The sequence below is a fragment of the Psittacula echo genome (genome assembly GCF_963264785.1).
Source record: "Psittacula echo genome assembly, chromosome: 14".
Lineage (NCBI taxonomy): Eukaryota > Metazoa > Chordata > Aves > Psittaciformes > Psittacidae > Psittacula > Psittacula echo.
The window spans coordinates 5764431-5781043 of record NC_137750.1 but is presented as its reverse complement, the minus strand read 5'-3'; the positions used below and the strand labels follow the sequence as shown (position 1 = coordinate 5781043).

The window sequence follows — 16613 nt, the reverse complement described above, 5'->3', positions numbered from 1 at the left end:
ACACAGAGCTGGAGCCATCCCCTTTGCTCCAGCCCTTTCCTTCCTGCAGGAACAAACCTCGCTCTTCTGTATTCAGTTCTATCAGTCCCTGTTTGTCCCTGCTTCAGTTTCTGCAGCGTTTCTGCCTCAAGTGTCGCTGTTCAGTGGAGGTGTCTGGGGGGAAGTAAATGGGATGTGTCAGTGATGCTGCAGCATGCACAGAGCACCGACATCCCCTGCTCACCCCCAAACCTCACGTGGCTTCACCTGAGGCTTTATCTTCAGTTCCCTTTGCCAGAAACAAGCTGGAGTCTGTTTTCTTTTAATAAGAAAGAACAAAGCAAGGAGCAGAGCAGTGTGTGTGAGCTAAATACTGAACAAATTCAGCCTTGGCGGCAGAGGTGCCGGAGAGGAGGCAGGGATGGTGGGATATTGCTGTGGGCAGGAGGGAAAAAATGTAAATGGAGAAACTGACAGGTGGTGACATCGATGGGAAAGCTGAATGAGTGTCCTGAGAAGCTGTGCTGTATCAGGGGGAAAGTCCCTGCATCCTTAGATGACGGCATCTAAATTCACCCCCTTTGGGACCATGCTTGAAGATGGCAGCAAGAGGCAGCTGGCTGCACTGAGGTTTGGTCCTGGCGCTGTGCTTTGGCTTGTTACAGTGTTTTGGGGACCTTCCTTCTTCTTAGAAGAGATGTAGCCCCAAAGCTTGTAGGTCACATTCTGGCTGATGCTGTGGGGGAAGACATAGCTCAGTGCAGAGGAGAGAGTGCAGGGTTTACAGCGCTGGCACCCTGCTTGTGTCCCCCATCATCGAGGCGCGACCAAGTCCTTTACTTACAGCAGCAGTTCCTCGTGTTGGTGATTGACTTCAGCACGTCCTGCGCGTCCCTGCAGCAGCTCTGCGGCACTTCTCCATCCCTAAGGAAGGAGCAGAGTCTGGCAGCCGGTGCTGCTGCTGCTGTTCTGTCCCGAGGAAGCAGGGGTAGAAGGGAAGTCTGCACCAAAGGATGCTAAATGTCACATTGATTTGAAACACGCTTGTTTGCAGCTTCGCCTGGGAAGGAGGATGGTTCAGTTGAGTGCCCTTAGCCTGGATAGCGTGAGACCTGCCTGCTGCCCTCTGCACCCTGGGGTTGGGGGTGGCCCCAGGAGGGGGCTCTGCCTGCCTGGGGATGGGGGCCGCCTGGATGCTGCTTTTCTTTATGGCTTCTTCCAGCTCTGCCCAGTTTTAATGTCCATTTGTGTCTCCAGCTTTATGACTGTCTGGGGGGGAGAGGAACAGACGGTGAGGTTTGGTTCTGGTTGTTGGCTGATGGGTGTTTTTGTGCAGGCATCTAATGCTGGAAATAGGAGCTGCATCCCTGAGCTCCATCACTGCACACCGTTGATGGGGATCCAGCCAGGTGGACGAAGCTTGTGGGGATCCCAGCATTGTCACTGCTTGGCCATGCCCCTGCTGTGGACATCTCCAGTGGTGAACAGTGATTTAGTCCCATCCATCACTCCTTGGCTGGCCTGTCAAAACCAGCTCCATGCATTGAGGGCTGTGGGTGCGTGATGTAGGTGTGCAATGTGCTGCTTGGTTGTCAACTGGTGGAGATGTGGCCGAAGCAAAAGGATGTCTTCCCACCAGTGAGAAGGGAGCTTCACAGTGAGGTTTGTACCTGAGCCGCGGGGTGGTGTGACATCTCCCAACCCAGGTCCCGGTTCAATGTGATCCATCAGTGGGTGCGCGATGGGATGCTGCAGCCTGCAGCTCTTTAAACCTTGAACAAAGCTCAGACAGAGCTTGTCCGTCAGACCCAAACCTAAGCTGGTATCTTCTGTGTTGGAGCTGGTCCTCAGATGATGGTGAATTTGAGGATGTGGAGGAGGAGGGGATGCAGAGAGAGGTTTGTGGATGGCTGGAGCAGCACAGCAGTTGCACACTGTGGTGCCAGATTGGTGTTCCTTGGGAGGGGGTGATTTCCAGGCTGGTTCCTTTGTCATTAGCAAAAACTGATTGAATTAATTCTCCTGGGCCAGGCGCTCCCATGCACTCAGCCTCCCGAGAGAGAGCTGGGGCTGCGAGTGTGATATTGCATCTCAATTATAAAGCAAAGTGATTATTTCTATGAATATTCTCAGAGCCCCATTAAAAGCTGGTAACATTCACTTTGAATGATGGGCTTTTTTTATTGATCTGCTGAAACGGAGACTATTTTACCACTGTTGACTTTAATAAGTGCTTGGCACCCACTGGGGCTCAGCAGAGCGTGAGAATAGGAGCTGTTTAGCTGCACTGATTAATCTGTGTGATGCCTCTCTCTGAAATTACAGCAAATCTCCTTCCACCATCCCTTCTGCGGGTTGCTTTGCTTCTGATGGCTGCTCTTGGGCACTCTTGGAGCACCTTTAGTTTCTAGGAGGTGTTATTTTGAGTGAGAAAAAAGGAGAAGATGATTTCTCTGCACCTTGTGTTTGAGACAAGAGGGTGAAAAAGATGTGGATGAGGGAAGGTTGAGCAGGTGTGCAGTGATTTGATGGAGTTGAAATGCTGCAGAGGGTCGAGGGGAGCCGAGGGACCGGCTCAGCCTGCGCTCACAGCTTGGGAGGATGTGGAGATGCGTGTTTGAGCAGTCATGAGTTTCTCACAGCACTTTCTGCTCCGGGGAGAAGAACCAGCCTGGGCCGTGGCTTTGTGAGGCTGCTGCGCAGCACATCTCTGGTTTGATTTCCAGAGGGACCCTTGGGCATGGATGCGTCAGGGATTGAGTGGCTGTTGTTTGCGATGATGCCGTGCTGTGATGGCCCTGTGAAGCGGCAGAGGAGAAAGGTCAGCTCAGATGCAGCCCATGGAGGCAGAGCTGGGGGCTCATCGGGGGGTTTCACACAGCGGTGACTCATGTGGGATCAGGAGCAGCGCAGCCGCACGCGCTTGGGGAAAGGCGGCTTTAACCTTTCATTAAACCTCCCATTAATTGTCACCTTATCTGCATGTATTTTGACATTTTCACCTATTAAGCACCTCAATGGATTGAAGTCACTTGCTCAAAGTTGTTAAGCTTCTGTGCTGAGGGGTGGAAAGCGTGGGGAGGCAGCCGGGTGATGGTGCCAGGAGGAGGATGCAGGCAGCAGCCTCAGCCATAGGTAATGCTCTCAGGACTCAAGGGGAAGATGCCACCAGCAAAAACCTCATCCTGTGAATGTAGAAACTAAAGAGAAATCCTCCCATGGGCACAACAGGGCTCTCCTGGGTGCCTGTGCATGCTATGCATCGCCGTTTCCTTGTCCTCTGTGCATCCAAGGCCTGGAAAGCAGGATCATTACCTGGTGTGCAAGATGCCAATACACATAGAGTCAAGGTGTACATCAATGGGAAGTGCCCTGGCTCTGGGCTGCTTATGGCTCCGTGGCCACCAGCTCGGCTCCCTTGGATCTTCCCTTTGCTCCTCCTGGGCAGACAGATCTTTGGGGTGCTCTGTGTGTGAATAACAGCCTGATGTCAGTGTAATTCCATGTATTATGTGGGCACGGTGGGAAGTTTCCCTCTGCAGCCCATCACACTGGCACTGTTAAAGGAGGGGGGGAACATGGGCAGGGGGATGAGAGCTGCGGGGTCTGTGATACCCCATTGACAGCAGCTCGTATTTCAAAAACTAATATGTGCCCAGACACCTGCGAAGCCAGCGGGGAGCTGATAATGTTCATTTATCTCTGAGGCATCGTTTCGAGTTGGGGATCGGTTGTTTTATAAGTGGTAACAGCCACGGAGGTGACAACAGCCAATTAAAGACAGTATTTTCACCAGCTGGAATGAAAGCCTGCTGAAATATGCATGGGGAGCCTGCTCGTCATCCTTATCTCCACCAGATCTCGCAGGTCTGTTGCATTAGACGGCGGTGAGCAGTGGCCTGAGAAATCATCTTGTGCTGGAAATGAAACATTAAATACTTGGGATGGATTCGGGTTGTGTGGGGTCGGGAAGAGCCTGTTTCCAGCATGGATCAGTCCCTGCTTTTAGGGTCATTCTGGTTGGTTAATTTGGGAGAGTTTTCTTCTCCCAGAGAAGCGTTCCTGTGATGGAGCAGCTCTGGGATGCTGGGCGCTTACTCTGATTCTTTAAACCGGGTACCTCTGGTGTAAGCAGTGGCCCTGTGCTGCCCCATCAGCTCCTGTTTGGCCGCTGCAGCTTGATGGATTGAAAGGATTTATTTCACGTTGTTGTGCTTTGTAGGAAAGTGGAACAGGACGGGATGGAGATGGTCTGGCTCCTGCAGGTTAAACCAGGAGGTGGCGTTAGGGGAATTGCCTTGTGCTACCCAAATTCCACTTTGTTTAATGGACACAAATCCTTGAGGAAGGCTTCTCTTGGGCTGGTTTCTTCCTGTGTCTGTTGCCGTGAGTTGCCCACAGTCACCTTGTGACACATCCTAAAAGGTTTGCTCTGAGCAGTGTGGGCTCTTTGGTGCCCTCATTTCAATCCCAAGCAAACCCCTTCAGCTTTCTGGTTGCACCAATGCGAGCACCTAATTCTGGAGCCTGTTTTCAGACAAAGCTCCTATGAAATTCCTTGGACCCCCTCAGGATAAGGCATTCAGGGGCTTAAAATCCCCTTTTAATGGCATTTTAAGTCCATGGCATCGCACACAGCAATATGGTTTGCCTTGCTTTGTGTCTATCCTGCTGTTAAGCATGGGTGAGCTGGGCATTTGGGCTGTTTGCTTTTCCAGGGAATGGCCACATGGACCCTGCCATCATCTCTGTCTGTCATCACCTCTTGCACAACCTTGATGGGACCCATCTGTGAATCCCTGGATAACTCCGAGGCTGAGCTGCACCGTTAGTTTTCTGTCTCTGGAAATGAAAGCGGTGCAGTTGAGCTGTGTGGGCATGTTGGAGCCTTTTGAGGTGTTTCACCTCTGTCAGCTTCGTGTGTGCGCGTCACGGGCCTCAGCCACTGCTGAGTCGGTGCTTTAGTAATTAATGCCTCTAATGGGTAGGTTCCCAAGGGGTTTATAGAGCTCTGCCTGGAGCAGGAGAGAGGAGCTGAGCTGATGTGCGATGCTGAAGCAGGTCTGGGGTGGCTTCACTGTAATTCCCTGCCCCAAAAGGCAATTTCTCACTGTTTTCCAGCTGCCTGGCTTTGCTGTGCTTCCCTGCTGCTGCCGTCCATACAAACCTGTATTGGATTTTGCCCAACCCCCCTTTATTTCCCCCATAAATACAGGATCACCCAAGTGAGGCACCACAGGGCATCCCTCAGGACCGGCTGTGCTGGAGCAGGCAGCTCTGCACGATGTGTCCAGCCATGCTTACACCTTTGTTTGTTCCTTCTAGGATGTTACAGTGTAGGAAAGCACCAAAATGGGTTCATTTCTCCCATTCCTTATTCCACAGCAGCATTTCGGAGGGTTGGGATCAGTGGGGCTTCAGAGCTCTGCCTGTTCACTGCCTGCATCTGCCCATGGCCGCAAGTAGTGGTGAGAATAATGATTGCCCAGGACTGCTTTGTCTGAGCAGATCAATCCAGCTGGTGCCCTGGGTTTTGTTCTCTCTGTCCTGTCACTGTCTGTTGGCAGGGTCAGGATGGGAGCGCTGTGGATCCACAGGGAGAAGGGACCCGGCCACTTCCCCATCCCAACATACGCTCCTCAAACAAAAGCTGTTGTTCATCGGGAACCCAGGGGAGGAGAGGGAATGAGTGAATAATTCATACCACAAATAATAAGACATGCTGCTGTACAATGGAAATTACTAATTTAGATTCTCTCTTTGTGTTCTGGTGAAAGGATTTTGGGGTAGGATGATGATTAGGAGTGCTCTGGCCTCCTTAGCTGCTGCTTCTGCATCAAACAAGTGGAAATCCTGCTTGGCCAATATGGCTTTGTTACAGCTCCTCTTGGCTATGGAATCTCTGGACAGCTCGTACACGTGGTGAAGGCTCCCGTGAGGTGAAGCACTGCCACTGCTTGCTGGTAATTCATCACAACCTAATGCTCAAGGGACTGCTGCTCCCTGGATCCACTTCCCCTGCCCGTTTAGAGGACAAGGATTACTCCATGCTGGTGAGACCCCTCTGCAGAGCTGTGTCTGGCTCTGGGGCAACAGCACAAGCCTGCATCCCACCCGGGTGAGCTGAAGTCAGGCTCCAGCCAGCAGCAGTCTGTTACCATCAGCTGTGGCATGCTTTGATTCCATGAAGTCAGGTAGCAGCCGTGATGGGTGCCATCAGCGTGGGACCAGAAGGTGCATGGGCAGAGCAGTTTCTAGCATGGGAATGGAAAACCTTACACGTGCTGATGGGGTCTATAAAAGGCACCTTTGGTCTTGCTGCTTTGAGGGAATTGGGGAGCCGGGGATGTGGGGTTTTGGGGGGGTTGGCATCACCATGCTCTTGCAGTAATGCTTTTTGCTGGAAGTCTTGGGAAGCGGGAATGTGTTGCTGGCATTCAGAGGAGGTTCCTGGGCTGAAGCAGGAGGTAAATGGTGTCCTCCACTCCTGCACTGCACAGGGAAGTGGAAATCTGGCCAGGCAGCTTCTTATGGGGAAGTTGTGCCAGGATCTGGAAGAGCTTTTCCCTTGGAAGAGCTGTGGTTATGGATGTGGAAGAGAAACACGATGTGGAGAATGGTAGGTCAAGAGTAAAAGCACTCACACTGCCATGCCAGGACCTCTGGTCTTGTGCCAGGGCTGCCTGGGGGCCTCTGGGGGGAAAAGCTGCTTTCCAGAATCAGAGCTGGTGGGATGTACTGCTCTGTGTGTGTGTGGATGGTGGCCAAACAGGGCTGCCTCTGGAGCCACTGTGGGGTTTGTGTTTCCACTGCTTTAAGGCTTTAGTTAAAATAGCCAAAAAAAAAGCCTTTCTAAAATGACTTTAACCTCCAGAAACATAGAAATTGCTGAAATCTGATAATCTCTGCACTTCCTGGTGCAGTAATGGCAAAATGATGTTACCTGGCGGGAGCTGGAATTCAGTCTTGGGGGAAAACGAGTTTGAATAGTGGCGACAGGGACATGCTTAAGCTCTCCTAGAAATACAAACCTCATTATAGCAAGATTAATTTCCCACTAGGAGCTTAACAGTTCTTCAAAGAGCAGGATGAATAATTGATGACACGTTGGCATCCGTAGTACCTTCCTAAAGGAAGCGTGTTCATTCGCTGACCCAGGAGAATTAGCTTCAGAACTCCTCGCTGGAGGAGATCATGTCACTCCTGGCTCTGTGGATGCTGCTGCCAGGCTTGATGTGCTGGTGAGGGATGCAGGGTCCCAGCCTTGCTGCTGAACATGGGTCAGGGGGTGTTAAACACTGAGGTACATCCAGCTTTTGGGATTACAGGGAAGAAGGACTTGGGCAGCCGTTGATGAGCCTGGCAGTGTTTGCTTTGGTTAATCAGGGGATGCTTTTGCCATGAACCCCTTGAGCATGGCTCTGGTCCATGTCCATGTTGGCACGCGTGGTCCTGTGTTGTGTCAGGGATGTGTTAGCTCATGCAAAGGGGATTCTCAGCAGCTGTACATGAGACAGGACTCTCTCCTTTGCTCACAAAGGCATTTACTGCTGCTCAATCTGTAATTCTATTTCTCTCAAAGCCCTGCAGGCACAAACCTCGGCTGAGCCACACTCCCCTCGTCTGCCCCACAAAGCCCATGTCCTGCCAGGCAGAGCTGTGGGATTTCTGCTCTAGGTAGAAGCTATTTACAAACCTGCTTTTCCCCTGCTCTTTGCCCTCCCTCCAAGCCCGAGATTTTGCTTCCAGTCAGACTGTGGGATTTGTGAGTTACTCTTGTTTCATTGTTCCTGTGGATTCTCCTCCTGCCTGGCAGGGCTGTGCTGCATCCCCGGAGCAGTTTCCTGCAGGGGCATTTTGTAGGCAAAGACCCCCACGGGTGGGCTGTGCTGCTGCATCCTTGCGGAGAGCAGAAGCATGGGATAAACTGATGGATAACAAACAGATCTGTGTCTGATGCTGCTCCACAGGAGCAGGGTCAGCTCTGCCTGTGGCATCCTGGTGCCACACGTTTGTACATGAGATGAGACTTGGAGGGCATTACTGCCTGGAAACCAGTCCCTGTTACAGCGGTGATCCCAGACAAAGCACAAGCTCTGGGATGCTGCAACGTCAGTGCTTTATCCCTGAAATCCTGCCTACGTGCTGACAAACTGATATGGGAGAGAAGGGGGTTTTGTTCAGTGGATTCCTCTTTTTTAACATTCCTGTAGGCTGTTATTCAAGGCCAGGTTGGACCCAGGGGCTTGGAGCAAGCTGCTCTAGTGGAAGGTGTCCCTACCCGTGGCAGGGGTTGGAGCTGGATGAGCTTTAAGGTCCCTTCCAACCCAAACCAGTCTGGGATTCTATAGTATTGTCCTCTATCCACTGCCTATATTCTTGCTTTTTGTGGTGTATAACAGTAACTTCATAACTGGGGTTAATTTGCTTGCCTCCAATTTATCAGTGCCCTGTGAGCGGTGCTTCCAATTTACTGCTTTGGCTCTCTGGGGGGTTTCAAGGGCTTTTATTTTCAGTTGCTGTTGTGAACATGCCTCCTGAGGATCCCGAGTGGCTTCCCGTGGTGGCTGGGAAGCTCATTTCATGGAGCTGGCAATGGCAGGATCTTGAGGAGCCCCCCAAACCCACACCCTGGGTTTTCCTGGCTGCTGACGGAGAGGCAGGGCTGGGATCCCTGCCTGGCTGCTTACGCTGCCCTCAGTGGGGTTTAAAATCACAGCTTGCTTAATTTGCTTTCACTGCTTTAGATCAGGTCTGTATATCAGATGTAGTATGTAAGGGCACATACGGATATCATGCTTTTTGCGCTCACCACCATGATCAGCAGGCAGCATAACCTATCTCTAGCTATTGAGTATTAACAGGAGTCTCTGTAGTGATGCTCCAGCGTGGTTATTGCTTTTCAGTTGGAGGTTTTGAAGCTTTTTCTTTCTCTTCCTCAGAAAGCAAGAAGAACCACATGTCTGCAGGGAGCACTGCTGACAGAGCTGATCCTTAAGTTAGCATAGGCTTAGTCTGATCCCTGGGTAACACCTTATCAGGATAAAGTGTCTTGAATGGTAAAGCCAGGGAAGCCCAAGAGAGGCAGAATCCCTTCGTTTAGGCTAAATAGACTCGTTTCCTTGGCAGTGGCTGAGGTTGGTCATATTCTGTTTCCTTTGTTCTGCAACTCTGCACAAGGATGCTGAATGAGCACCTCAGCCTGGTGCTGTCACCATGTGGGCCCTCCAGCTAACCGGGGTGCACGGGGCCTCTGGCTCTTCCCACTCCATCACTGTTTGCAGGAGGGGCTGACAACTGAAATCCTGGGAAAACCCCTGTCTGACATGGAGATTTTCCTATGGGACACGCATGGCTTCTTTCCACTCTCTGTCCCATCCCAAGCTGTGGGGTTTTCACCTTGCCCTCCACAGAGGGGTGGCCCCTGGTGGATCCTTCAGTTGATGAGGGTTGCCCCGGACTGTGCTCCTCTGCTCACAGCGATGCTGAGAACCAGAAATCATGCTGGGCTCTTTATTTCAAGCTGATGCCTGACCCTTCAGCAGGTAAGATCTGCTCTCCCATTCCCATTGTCAGTGACCTGATGTCTTAGTCATCCGTTTGCAGAGCCTTCAGTGCAGCGTATCCGTAAGTGGTTGACATAGAAATATTAACCTTTCTCTTTCTGTATCTTTTCCTACCTGAAGAAGCCACTCAAGCTATTTATAATTGGAGGGTGATGTGCACAATACATGGGAGAGGAGCTGCAACCGGAGGGCTGAGCAGGCAGTGAGCTTTGAGCATGGGCAAACTGGCAGCAAGCTCCTTCTGCTTGTTTTCCATGTAGAGCTTTGTGTATCTGCTTCCTTACCTGCAAAACAGAGTCAATTGGAGGTCTGACATCTTTGCAAGAGGCTGAAGCTGTGTTGCTGAAGCAGTGAGGTGGTTCTGTAATCTTGGTGGGCTTGTCTGAAAGAAATACTTGAAACAAATCACAGCGGTGGGCTGAGTGCATCACACGGTATCTACTACATAGAGGTAGAGGCTTCCTGAGCATTGGGGTGTGCTGGGATGGTCCCTGCTTTCTGGACCCTGTGTGACATCAGATACTTGGTGGTGAGTTCCCATCGGATGCTCTGGGGGTAGCAGCCCATTGGCCAGTTCATGTTCGTACTCATCCTGCCCCAGCTCTTGTGTCCTCTGGTGGGATGAGGGGACCTGGACAAGCCAACGGCCAGGGGCTGCTGTGTCACCTTCTCTCTGCACTGGGGAGCATCTCCACCCTGCTGCAGCTTCCACCCTGGGCTGCTTCTCCCTCTCCAAACAAGCAGTTCTCTACACACCATCTGTTGATTTTCATTTCCCAGGGTTTGTTTCCGTGTGTCTGTGATTTGCACTCTCATTAATTGTGCTGCTGAGTTTCTTATTCCGTGAGGCTTGTTTTGCAGCGGGGAAATCGTTGCGGTTTTTCCCCTCTGTCAAAGCTATTTTTGTGATTCACACAAACAAGCACTTTTGTACATTGAATGTTGCTTCCATAGAATCACAGACTGGATCACAAGGACACCTTCCACTCCAAGCCCCATCCAACCTGGCTTCCCTGAGCAAACTCTTCCCTATGAGGGTGCTGAGGCGCTGGCCCAGGGTGCCCAGAGAAGCTGTGGCTGCCCCATCCCTGGCAGTGTTCAAGGCCAGGTTCCCCCGGATTTGTATTTTAGGGATAATTGGGAGCCTCCTTACCCCATAACCCTGCACTTGGGGATTGCTGCTGTTGTTTTCCCTGTCTCCATCCCATGCCTTGGCACAAGCTGTGGATCCAGGCTCGGAGGAGCTGCCGAGTGTTTCAGTTCTCCACGCTGCGCCTGGACTCAAGGATGCAAATGCTGTGATTAGCAGAGTTAGTGCTGCTTTTTATGGTGCGTTTCCAAGGCAACAGGAAATTCAGAAGACCAGAACCACACACATGGTCCTCTTCTTCCCAGACCTCATCCTCCAGGGTGCAGGTAAACACCCTCAGTGACATCTCCAACCTGCTTCAATGCTCATCTCAATAGTCCCCACTGTCCCCTCGAGTGGCTGCCAGCAGCTGGAGCGGGTAATTGCCTCCTTTGAAGGCTGTAAAACTCAGGCAGCTCCACAAACAGGTTTAGCTTTTGTTCTTTGAATGCTCTTTCCTTCCTTGCTGATCCCCCCCTGAGGCTGCCAAAACAAAACAGGGGATTTTGAAGAGTGGAAAACCAAGCAGCAATGGTTTGATGCCTGCTAAAAATGAGGTATTTCTGATTCCTGGGAGGATTGAGGGAGCTGTGCCCGTGGTGGGAAGGGAAGTTTGAGAGAGGGACAGAGGGGAGTGGGAGGGATATGAAGCATGATGGAAGAGGCAGTGGTGGCTCGTGGATCTCCCGCACCCGCTGCCCTCCTGGGAATGCTCCTTGCCTGGTTTCTCTGGGATTTGGGAAGAGCTGGAATCTGAAATCATCCACACGATGGGAGTTCGCTCATGGAGGTTGGGTTTCCTTCTGCCTTGGAGATTGGTTGCTGTAGTGCTGGGATTTGCACACAGGGAGGTGGCATTGCTGGGAGCCTGGTCCTGCCTTAGCAGTGCTTCTGAGGACTTCATGGGAGAAGTTGGCATTTGGTTCCTCTGCAGCCAGCTGCGGTACCAGTCCATCTGCGCCGTGCAGAGACACCGCTATGCACGGGTATTTGATGACCTTGAACATTATTTAACAGACTTTGGTGTTTCGCACTGCATTGCTCCTCATTAAAACAGCCTTCCAGCTGGTGAGGGTTGGCACCTTCTCCCCTCCAGTGCACTCACAGAACCACAAACTGGTTTGTGTTGGAAGGGACGTTAAAGCTCACCCAACTCCAACCCCTGCCATGTGCAGGGACACCTTCCACTGGAGCAGCTTGCTCCAAGCTCCTGTGTCCAACCTGGCCTTGAACACTGCCAGGGATGGGGCAGCCACAGCTTCTCTGGGCACCCTGTGCCAGCGCCTCAGCACCCTCACAGGGAAGAGCTTCTGCCTAAGAGCTCATCTCAATGCACCAAATACAGAAATCTCTGCACTGACTTCCTAAGAAACTCCTGGTTGAGTTCACAGAGGGGAAGCTTCCTGGGCAGGCTCTGCTTTAAGCTCAGGTTAAACACAGTTAATGGTAATGACCAAGCCTGGAGTCCTGTGTTCCTGCTCACACCGCTCTGTGCTCCATTGACGCGCAGGAGGAGGGGGGATCTCAGGGCTGTGGTAGGGTTTGACCTCACTGATTTCTTCCTTATTGTTTCAGAGGGTCTGGCAGTGGGAGTTGGATTTGGGGCTATTGGAAAATCCGCATCTGCAACCTTCCAAAGCGCCAGGTAAGATCCTGCTCCCCGGCATCCCTGCTCCCGACATCCTTGCTCCCCACATTCCTGCTCCCCGGCATCCCTGCTCCCGGCATCCCTGCTCCCCGGCATCCCTGCTCCCCGCATCCCTGCTCCCGGCATCCCTGCTCCCCAGCATCCTGCTCCCCAGCATCCCTGCTCCCGGCATCCCTGCTCCCCAGCATCCTGCTCCCCAGCATCCCTGCTCCCCAGCATCCCTGCTCCCGGCATCCCTGCTCCCCGGCATCCCTGCTCCCCGCATCCCTGCTCCCGGCATCCCTGCTCCCCAGCATCCTGCTCCCCGGCATCCCTGCTCCCGGCATCCCTGCTCCCCGGCATCCCTGCTCCCGGCATCCCTGCTCCCCGGCATCCCTGCTCCCGGCATCCCTGCTCCCCAGCATCCCTGCTCCCGGCATCCCTGCTCCCCAGCATTCCTGCTCCCGGCATTCCTGCTCCCCAGCATTCCTGCTCCCCAGCATCCCTGCTCCCGGCATCCCTGCTCCCCTCATCCCTGCTCCCCTCATCCCTGCTCCCCTCATCCCTGCTCCCCTCATCCCTGCTCCCCGGCATCCCTGCCCGGGCCAGCATTGTCCCCTTGCTACAAGGCAAACCCTTTTGTGCTTCTCTCAGGACTGCTGGGAGCACAAGGGGGTAGTTCAGCTCCTCCAAACTGCCTGGGGTCAGGTTTTGGGCTTTGGGTGCGTTTTCACCCCGACTGGGAGCAAACCCCGGGTGTACGGGGTCAGTGGCTGCCCCTGGCAGAGCTAGGACTGGGCATTGCTGAAGAAATGGGGGAAAGGAAGAATCTGGTGGGAAGTGGGAGCTGGAGGAGCTGCCGGGGCTCTGGGAGAGCTGCTGGCACCTCTTGGTGGCTGGTTCACAAATGGCATCTCCTGGCCAGGCTCCTCCGTGCTCTGTTACCAGACTCTTTCCTTTCTCCGACATCCCAGCCTCGTAGCACACCGTGTTCTCTTCTCCCTTCCTTTACCAGTGGTCTGTGTGGCTGGGGATGTGCGGTGTGTTTGGTCAGTGAACAGCCTGCCCAGCCCTTATGGTTTATGGATGGAAATGCTGTTTTATCTCGGCTGCCTTGTTCCTGCCACAGGCTCTGTGGGTCCCTGAGCTGGTTTTGGAGCCCGCCAGGCTCCCCTGGCCAGGCAGAAGCCGTGCTTACGAGAACCCTGCAAGGACACAAGCAAAGCCTTCTCTATTTGATGCCCTGTTACATCCCTGGCTGATGGGGGACCCAACCTGACAGCACCGGGTGCGCTGCCCCAGGCACTTTGATTGCAGCAGGTACCCTCTAGCTCTGTGGGGAGGCCAGCGGGATGCACCAGCTCCAAACACTGACTTTCTCTAACCTTTTCGAATAAAAGGCTCTTCATAAAGTCTGCAGAGGCTGTAGGGATGCTTGAACAAAAGGAGTTGTTTTCATCAGCTGCTCGGTCGAAGCTAAAAAGCCAGAAGCAGCTGGTTCTTTCTCTGTATTTACAACAGCATTAATCAAGTTAGATGAAAGGTGGAGTCTGCACCATGAACATACCAATGCAAATGTAGTCAGCTGCAAAAGGAGACAAAATAACTTGGTTGCCATCAATCCGGCTGTCACTGTCAGCTGCAGGCAGCCCCTGAATCACTCAGTGTAGCCGCTTTGCCATGAAGCCATTTGGGAAGTGTCCAAGAGTAAAATATTAGGTGACTGATTTGTGTTATGAAGGCTTAAAAACCAGTGGGATTATACTTGCTGTGAGCCAATGTGACGAACAGAACCACTTCTTTTGGCACAGCTGAAGGGGAAATCGCTCCTTTGCCAACCTCTTTGAGGACACGATGGTCGTGATCCCCCTTGTGTCCATTACTTTGACACAGGGCTGTAAGGAAGGAGCTGTGTGACTCAGTTTTACCTCCTCCATCCTGCCTCTGTGCCCCCCGGGTGTGAATAACTGCATTAGCAGTGAGCTGAGCCGCCTCTGGAAGGCTCTTCCCTTCAAACCTTGGATCGTGCAGAAGCGGTTATGAACACTCTGGTGCGTGTGGAGCCCGAGCAGGATGCCTGGGGATGTTTGCAGGGGCTGGGATGTGCCACGCTCATCAGAGGACCTTCCTCACTGACTTGTGGCTTGCTCAGGGAGCTGCTGCCTGATTGCGTTGCTCCCAGAGGGGTGAAATCTCGGCAGGAGCCTGAATTCATTCCAGCCCTGGTGAGACGTGACCGTGATGTATCCTGAAGGGCTGTTTGCATCGAATTATAGAATCAGAGAATCCCAGCCTGGTTTGTGTTGAAGGGACCTTAAAGCTCCTCCAGTTCCAACCCCTGCCACAGGCAGGGACCCCTTCCACTGGAGCAGCTTGCTCCAAGCCCGTGTCCAACCTGGCCTTGAACACTGCAAGGGATGGGGCAGCCACAGCTTCTCTGGGCACCCTGTGCCAGCGCCTCAGCACCCTCACAGGGAAAAACCTCTTCCTAATGTCAAATCCAAATCGCTCCTCTTTCATGGAAGTGCTTTGGGGTTTGGTTAAAAACCAAACCCAGGATGATGAGGAAGCAGGGTGGGATTCTCACCTTTTTAAACACCCGGTGCTTTGCATGTGCTGACATCGCCTCTGCCATCCCCTGACTCTGGCCTTTGGGAAGGTGCTGCCTCTTACCTCTGGCTTGCAGGATCCGTCCCTCTCGGCTCCCCCGTCCATTCATCTCCCCGGATGCTCTCGGTACTGCCTGCCAGGCTCCTGCCCGTGCTCGTCTGTGTTTCTTTGCTGCCACCGGGTGTGCAGGCTCCGTTCCTGCGGTCTGGCTCCTCTGTTCTCCAGTGCCAGTGCTCACCCTGGGATTCAGCCCCTCGCCTTGTGAGTTGGTTCATGTATGGGTTTGCAGTGTGAGGGGAGCCCCCTTCATTTGGCTGATCAGAGGATGCGAGTGAAGCGTGGTCCTGTGTCCGAGCAAGCTGAGATCTCGGCTCTTGGCTTTTGTGTGCAGGTGGTATTGGTGCTCCTTTGGCTGGGTGGCACGTTCAAGCCTTTGTTAGGAAGGTGATGTGGGTTTTATGGTGGTTTAGATGGGGTTTAGGATGACCTAATGTCTGCATTTGGGGTGTTTTCCATGAAGGCTGAGCCCCTGCTCATCCTTAGGCAGGAGCATCCCTCCTTGCTCCAGAGCATCCCTGCCTGCTGCAAACCTGATTCATCTGCTTGGTTCCTTGCAAGGATAAAAGCATTGGAAAGCCCCACAGGCTGGAAATAGTGGCTCAGGACAATGCTGTTGTGATGACAGGAGTGAGACCCAGGATGAGTGTGTGCCTGGGGTACAGGCGCCTGTACAGAGCAGCAGTGCCTGGTGCAGTGAGCCCAGCGAGGGGAAGGTTCCCTCCAGATGTGGGCAGGGAGGCAGGAGCTGCTCCTGGCTGCCTTCCAGGCAGGAAGGTGAAGAGAAGGGCAGCCATGCCTTAAAAAAGCTGTTTTGCCTCCCCCTCTTTGCACGCTGTAACGCGGGGGGAGGAAACCCTCTCCACCTTGTGTGGCTGATTTAACAGGAACCAGATGGGCTGCCGAGACCAGGACAGGCTGAATTTGTGCTGCTCTGGGCGTGCAGGCAGGGCTGGCCAATGCTGGTGTGCTTTGTCCATGGCTTCCCCAGGGCTGGGTGTAGGAACAGACCCTTCCATGTGCCCTTTCCTCTCCCTTCTCCAGCTCCTCTGCTCTCCCCATCCATCTCATGGCCCTTTGCAGTTCAGTTCAGGCTTCTTCCCTGCCATGGGGCACAGCATTTCAACAGTGGTGGTGTTTGCAGGTCCTGGGTAAGCAGAGAGGTTTCAGTTTGACAGATGGAGCATTTAATTTATAAATTGAATTCTAAATGTATAATGGCAGGAAAGAAATGTCCAAGGCTGGAGACAGAGCAAAGCACAGAGGGACTCTTTCTGCACTCTTCCTCCCTAAAAGCGTATTGTGCATTGTTGTTTTTAAACCCATCCCGGTTATAGGGGTAGAAAACTCATGTTCCTGCTGCTGGCCAAGGAGGTGGAGGTGTCCAGGATGGTTCACAGGCTCTGGACTTGCAGTCTGACACTTACAAAGCAAGAGTCATCCTCGGCCAGGTCCTCATCCCCATCCTCTTCATTCCCGATTGCTGCTCCTCTCCTGTCTGACACTAGGTGGTAACATCCATGTTCCTATCAGCCTGTTCTCAGTGGATATGGGGCTGGCGCATGGTCTTGCACCGCTGCAGGACAAACCCTGGAGCTGATGGGACTCCCAAATGTGACTTTTTCCCTGGCAAAGTGCCTGGCAA

At 53.0% G+C, this 16613-nt stretch overlaps 1 protein-coding gene across 1 annotated transcript in view; it reads left to right on the top strand.

Moving 5' to 3' along the window:
- SLC39A11 (solute carrier family 39 member 11) overlaps nt 1-16613 on the top strand; it is a gene marked incomplete at its 5' end in the record, with an annotated part of 74805 nt that overhangs the window by 46340 nt on the left and 11852 nt on the right. Inside the window, one exon of the mRNA XM_080629502.1 lies at nt 12250-12319. Within this exon, the coding sequence (XP_080485628.1) occupies nt 12250-12319 (70 nt within the window). The remainder of the gene's footprint in view (nt 1-12249; nt 12320-16613) is intronic.